The sequence below is a fragment of the Nicotiana sylvestris genome, chromosome 10 (genome assembly GCF_000393655.2).
Source record: "Nicotiana sylvestris chromosome 10, ASM39365v2, whole genome shotgun sequence".
In the NCBI taxonomy this organism is placed as follows: domain Eukaryota; kingdom Viridiplantae; phylum Streptophyta; class Magnoliopsida; order Solanales; family Solanaceae; genus Nicotiana; species Nicotiana sylvestris.
In genome coordinates this window covers 11,191,713-11,197,712 of record NC_091066.1, presented here as the reverse complement: position 1 = coordinate 11,197,712, position 6,000 = coordinate 11,191,713, and the positions used below count along the sequence as shown (strand labels likewise).

Sequence of the window (6,000 nt, the reverse complement as noted above, 5' to 3'; positions counted from 1 at the left end):
TTTGGGCTTTGGTAGTTAAATTGAGTTTTACCCAATTTGATTTCCTTTTCTTTTATTAATTCTTTTTTCTTCCTAAATTGTCTTCAAAATTAAAACCAAAAATCCTAACTCAAATTATAAAACCAAAATTGACTTAAAATACTAATCCACTTTAAATAATATTTATCACAAGTAATTAAATACTAAAAATAAAATAATCACACAATTTGACATTAAACACTTTAAAAATGCAAAATACGTTATTTTTTGATTCTTTCATTTTTATAAAAATAAGTAATTTACTACTCAACTAAAAAGATTATAAAATTAAATCCTAAATGCAAATGCAATCTATTTTTTGTATTTTTTCATTTATTTAAACATACAAATATGCAAGAACTCATGCAAATAATGACAGAAAATACTATAAAAATTCACAAAATTGCAAACAACGGGAAAAAAATTATTTTATTTTGAATTTTTTGAGAGTAATTCTCATAGGGCAAAAATCATGTGCTCACAGATATTCATTAAATGCATAATTTTTCTTCTTCAACTTGATATATACACGCAATCCCATATCATTGTGCATCATCATTGGCGGTGAATCATCATCGCATTTATACTGAATTTCAAGCAAATTAATTGTGGTGTCAACCATCAATTATTTTGAAATTGTAGAAACAAAATCACTAAATTTAGTTTATGTGATAATCACCACGCCTTCAACTGAGTAATCCACAAATCGATTGTTGCTATCCCAGTGTCCTCCGTGCTGTATCAAAATCGAAAAAGTAGCCATTGAATATGTATTCTATATACAGAGATTGAAACCCTTCTTCAGCCAATTTCTTAGAACTTCAAAAAAAAAATTGTTGTCAAAGAAAGCACTAATTATTGCATCAGAATACAGAAATTTGATATTCAATTTCCGTGATGGCTGAAAAAACTTCGCACCCTTTTTGATTTTTGAAGGAAATATAGTTTCTGCATTTGGTTTTATTTTGGTCGACTGGGTAGTTATGCTTCTGAAGGGATACATCATGCAAGCGTGATTAGGGGGACAAAATCTTAAAATCTCCCCAATTTTGAGGGGTTATATAATCGTGTCTTTTCGGATTTGGCTATTTTACGCCAATTGTTTTGGGCTACTAGTGCCAACCTAAATTTATGGCCAATAAAATGCCAATTATAGTTACTCATTGTTATACGGTATCAATTCCTCTTATATTTTCTTATTAATTATGATGTGTTAGTGATGTCTGCGTATAATAGACCCTTGTGATTTGGCTCTTCTCCGGATCCCACGCATAGCATGAGCTTAGTGCATCACGCTGCCCTTTTAGTGATGCCAGACCAATTTGATCGTCGAACTAATAAGGGATCTTTACATGAATAGCTAGCCGGATTTATTGTTTATTTTTCTTAGCTAGTATACATAAATTATATATTGATTATGCAAATATTATACATGATTATATATGAATTATACATGAGAATTGTGGTGAGGCAAGCTGTATGTATGGGCAAGTTTATTGTTTCCCTCTTCTCATATTTTCCTTTTTAGAAACTTGTTTAAACTATTTTTTTCTTCTTATTATTTTGCTTAAAAAATATAAAATGACTTGTGGCTGTCTCATACATGTTCAATTTAATGTTGATGCCAATATATCTAACTAGAAGAATATTTTATTCTGGAAATTGGGAGTAAAACTAAACTCAAATGCTATTCTTCCTTGAATAGCTATTACCATTAGCAACAAGAAAGGGTCATAGCCTAATTTTGTATCAATATAACAAAAATATGGTAACACTGTCATTTAAGGCTGCTCGGTTTCTAGGAGACCATTCAAGCAAAAAATTAGAAGTTTTAACAAAAAGGGCAACCCGTCGCACGAAGCAATTTGCGTTCACTTATGACCAGTGAAAGGGTTGCACCCCGAGGGATGTAACTTAAGTAGCCTACCCTGACACAAGTATCAGTACCCACAGGTGACACGAAAACAACTTTACTATTGCTCCGAGGCTCCCCTTAAAAAAAACTTTAGAAGTCTCATGCACCCCCCAAAAAAACATTAAAGTACTTAATGCTAGTAGCAGAATTGCTAAAAAGGGTGTTTTTTTGTCTCTGTCCAGCCTTATTGCATTAGGACGACGATGATATGAGTTGAACTTAAATGAAGAAGTGACGATTCATATAGTCGTCGTCGTCGTTGTTAGTCGACCAGCCTATCTGCACCCCAAAAAGCCAAACTGGTTCCACAGCATGATCATCAGTTGATTGTGTCTTCATTCTTTCTTCAATTTCCACTTTTGGTTCTGGCAAAACCTCAACACCTTTTAACACATCTATCACAAAATCAGCAGAAATCTCTTTTGGTCCAGTCTTGTACTCACACAAGTTGAAAACAATTGTGTCATTTGCTCTTAAACCTTTATCTTTGACAAACCTATTCCAGCCTTTTGTGAAAACAAAGCTTTGGCTACTTTTCCAATAGCAATAACGAAACTTCCATTGTCTTCTTGAGGTATCATAAAACACCAACTCAACATCTGGAACTTCTTGGATTTGTGGGAAGTATTTTGATGCATATTTCTTTGGGATTACAAGCCTATTTAGCTTTCCCACATCACTTGGAGTCAGCTCCTTTTGGAAAAGCTGCTTGTATGAGAATCCCTCGTTCGCCTGTAAGCATTGGCAGAGTCAGGAATTTTAATAAGAAATTTTTTTAAAAAAAGAAGCTTGTAAGTGTATATATGCAAGAATGTTACACTTACAAGCTTCTTTTTTTTGTTAAGGGAATTTATCGGTTTATATATGCATTTAACTTATATACACTGACAGTATAATATTCTTTTATACTATCAGATTATGTTGTAGCAGGTGACGTGCCTTACAAATTTCACATTTCGTGGAACTATATTACACATGTTAATAGAAACGATATAACAATAATTATACAATAACAATTATGTCTCAACCTTCTTTTTTGTAATAAAGATACTTATATCTACAACTACTTTTCGTGGAAGGTTACTTATAGATTGCAGATTTCACCATTCGTGGAAGGTTACTTGTAAATATCTTTTATGTGACCTGATAGCGTAAAAAAATCTGTACACTAACAAAATATAAATTTGGAAAAAAGTTGTTTTACCCTACTTGCACACAGTATAATTTTCCGACGAACTCCTTCCTTACCTTTAGCTCCGCCACTGGCAAAGTATTGAAAGGGTGACATTCTTCATATTTTTCTTTCAAATACTCATCAAATTTTGTAGGATAAGAACCTTCTTTGATCATTCTAAGAATATCTTCAGTTGAAAACTGTCTCTGAAAATTTGGTTCTTGAACTGTAGAATTTGTCCAAGGCAAATTTCTATGTGAATCTTGACTACGAAGTCGAATAGCAGCACTGTCATAAGCCATAGCAGCTTCTGTTTCTGATTTGAATGTCCCAAGCCAAATTCTTTGTTGATTTGTATATATTTGAGCTCCCCAATGGCCATTGTGTTGCCCTACTACACCTTTAAATCTTGAACCAGAAATACAAGCTTTTCTTGTATATGCATTTCTTTTGTGTTTTTTGGACTGCATGTTATTTGTACTGCTTGAATCACAATCTCCAGTTAGGTATGTTGTGGTGCTTGACATCATAATGTTTGTTTCCTCTTCCATTGTGAATCCGGTGGGGACAGTAACGAAGTCAGGATTTTCACTAATAACAACAACAACAGCAATAATAATAAAATCTCACTGGGGAGAATAGTATGTATGCAGACCTTAACCATATCCCGATGGAGCAGAGAGGTGCTGATAGACTCTCAACTCAAGATCAGAATTTTTACTAAGAGGAGTCAAAATATAAAAAGGTAACTACACGAAAAAGTCGAGAATATTCAACGTATAGTATACATACATAATTTTTTTTTTAATCTAGCTACATTATATAATTTTCCCGCGGAGGGGTGTCAATTGACACATCGACGCCTCCATAGGCGTATCAGTATTTGAAGGTCGGGGATGCAGTTTTGGATTCAACCAAAATCTACTTTGTATATAGGGTGTCAACTACTGATATATCACTATTTTGTAAAGATATATACATGTATATATGAAATTTTTACTGAACTTTATGGATACCGATGACCTCTCACGGTATAGTATAGGTCCGCCTTTGGACACCCCTTGAGCAGAGTTAAAGTTAGGATTTAAAGTTTATGAGTTTTGTATTCGTCACCAAACACATATCTCGTCTTAGTTACTGATCATTAGTTTCAAAACACAAAGATGGTAAATTTAACTCTATTACACATGATTAAAATAATATAATAATGATTATACAACAACAATTATATCTCAATCTTCTTTTTTTGTAATAAAGATACATATATATTAATTCTAAACAGAGGTATTACAAGCATTAACAGTTCCGGGTAGGTATCAGCTATTCGATTAACTTCTTTATATATTTGGATTCAGATGCGGAGTCAGAATTTGAAGTTATATGCGTTTCAGGATTCTGAATTTTTAAATTATTGAGTTCTAAATCAATGATTTGTACTTATTCAATAAATTTTCTATAATAAATATTTGGACCAAAATTACTGAATTCGGTCAAACTTGTAACTTCTACTCCCCCCATCCTCATGTGAACCAGTGGTAAAATAATAATAATTTTTAATCTCAAATAAGTTAGGACGGTATTTTTAAATCAATTTGGACGTGCTTAACTCCACTACTCAATAATTTGTGTTGGACTACAAATCAAAGATTTTCTATAAATAAATAATTCTATGAAATCTTCGGATTAAGCTACCTTAACTCAAGAGACTTCTATCAAACAAAGATATTCAACCTTAATATTCAATTCTTCAGCCAAAAAAAAAAAAGATAGAAAAAAAAATCTTAATTCCCATTAGTTGATTCATAATGCAATTAAAACCAAAAACAAGAGGAAAAATTATATTAAAATATTATGTAAACTCGGATCGATTGAACAATTATGCCTCATCAATTTCAAACGATTGAGATTGATTCAACGAGTTTTTCAAATCAATTTGAACATGTTTAATTCCTCTACTCAATAATTTGTCTTTTACTACAAATTGAAAATTTTCTATAAGAGTCATGAAATCTTTGAATCTAAAAAAAAAATCCTAAACATTAATTCCAACTAGTTGATATACACATATACAATGTAATTAAAAGAAATACAAGAGGAAAATCAATAAAATTATTTATTATCTGTTAATAAAAAAACAAGCAAGAGCAAACATCTAGCTCCATTAAATACATGATCGGATATTAATTATCCCATTTAAATAACTCCCAACTACATTTTATAATTAATTACAGGAGAAAACTTAATCGATCTATTGTATTTTTCATGAATAAAACTTTTAATTATCCCCGGAAATAGCATGCACAAACCAAAACAATAACAACAACAACAACAACAACAATAACAACAAGTGACAGAGGCAGATCCATAATTTAAATTTTATGGATTCAATATTTAAGGTTTTTAATATTGAACTCATCATATTTTCAAAGTTATGAGTTCATATTCATTATTTCTTACTATTTTAATAAGCTTTTATGCATAAATTTATTCTCCCCTTAAAAGTTATGGATTCAATTGAACTCGTAAACATAATGCTACATACGCCACTGACAACAATAACAACAACAACAACAAAACGAAAAAAAAAGAATATATCATAGTAACATACACTAAAACAAAAGAAGTTCATCTGATCATCTAAGGTAAAGAACTAGATTTTTATTAAAGCATATTATAAAGATGTAACTAAAATATTTTTTTGAAAAAAAAAAATAGAAAAATCAATATGAAAATTTTCAGGAGGATGAAATACAAATAGGAACAAGATGAATACCTGGTCTCTCAAGTTGTTTGCAGCAGAGGCTACGTAATTTTTTTCAGCACCAGGCAATTATAGATGTAAAAGAACAATTTAAGTCTTTACATAATTGTACCATAGATTGTAGTTTAAGCA

At 31.2% G+C, this 6,000-nt stretch overlaps 1 protein-coding gene across 1 annotated transcript; it reads right to left on the bottom strand.

The window, feature by feature from the left end:
• Positions 1 to 2,152: 2,152 nt before the first annotated feature.
• On the bottom strand, positions 2,153 to 3,658 carry LOC104222437 (AP2/ERF and B3 domain-containing transcription factor At1g51120). Its single transcript, XM_009773672.1, has 2 exons — positions 3,182 to 3,658; positions 2,153 to 2,665 (listed from the first exon to the last, which is right to left on the bottom strand). The coding sequence occupies exons 1-2, from the start codon at positions 3,656 to 3,658 to the stop codon at positions 2,153 to 2,155; spliced, it is 990 nt and encodes a 329-aa protein (XP_009771974.1).
• Positions 3,659 to 6,000: the final 2,342 nt, after the last annotated feature.

What these genes read in the sequence shown, in the direction of transcription:
- LOC104222437 (XM_009773672.1), bottom strand. Translation starts at nt 3,658, where the DNA reads ATGGAAGAGGAAACAAACATTATGATGTCAAGCACCACAACATACCTA. An exon ending in TGCCAGTGGCGGAGCTAAAG is followed by an intron (nt 2,666 to 3,181) that starts GTAAGGAAGGAG and finishes CAATGCTTACAG; the next exon opens with GCGAACGAGGGATTCTCATA.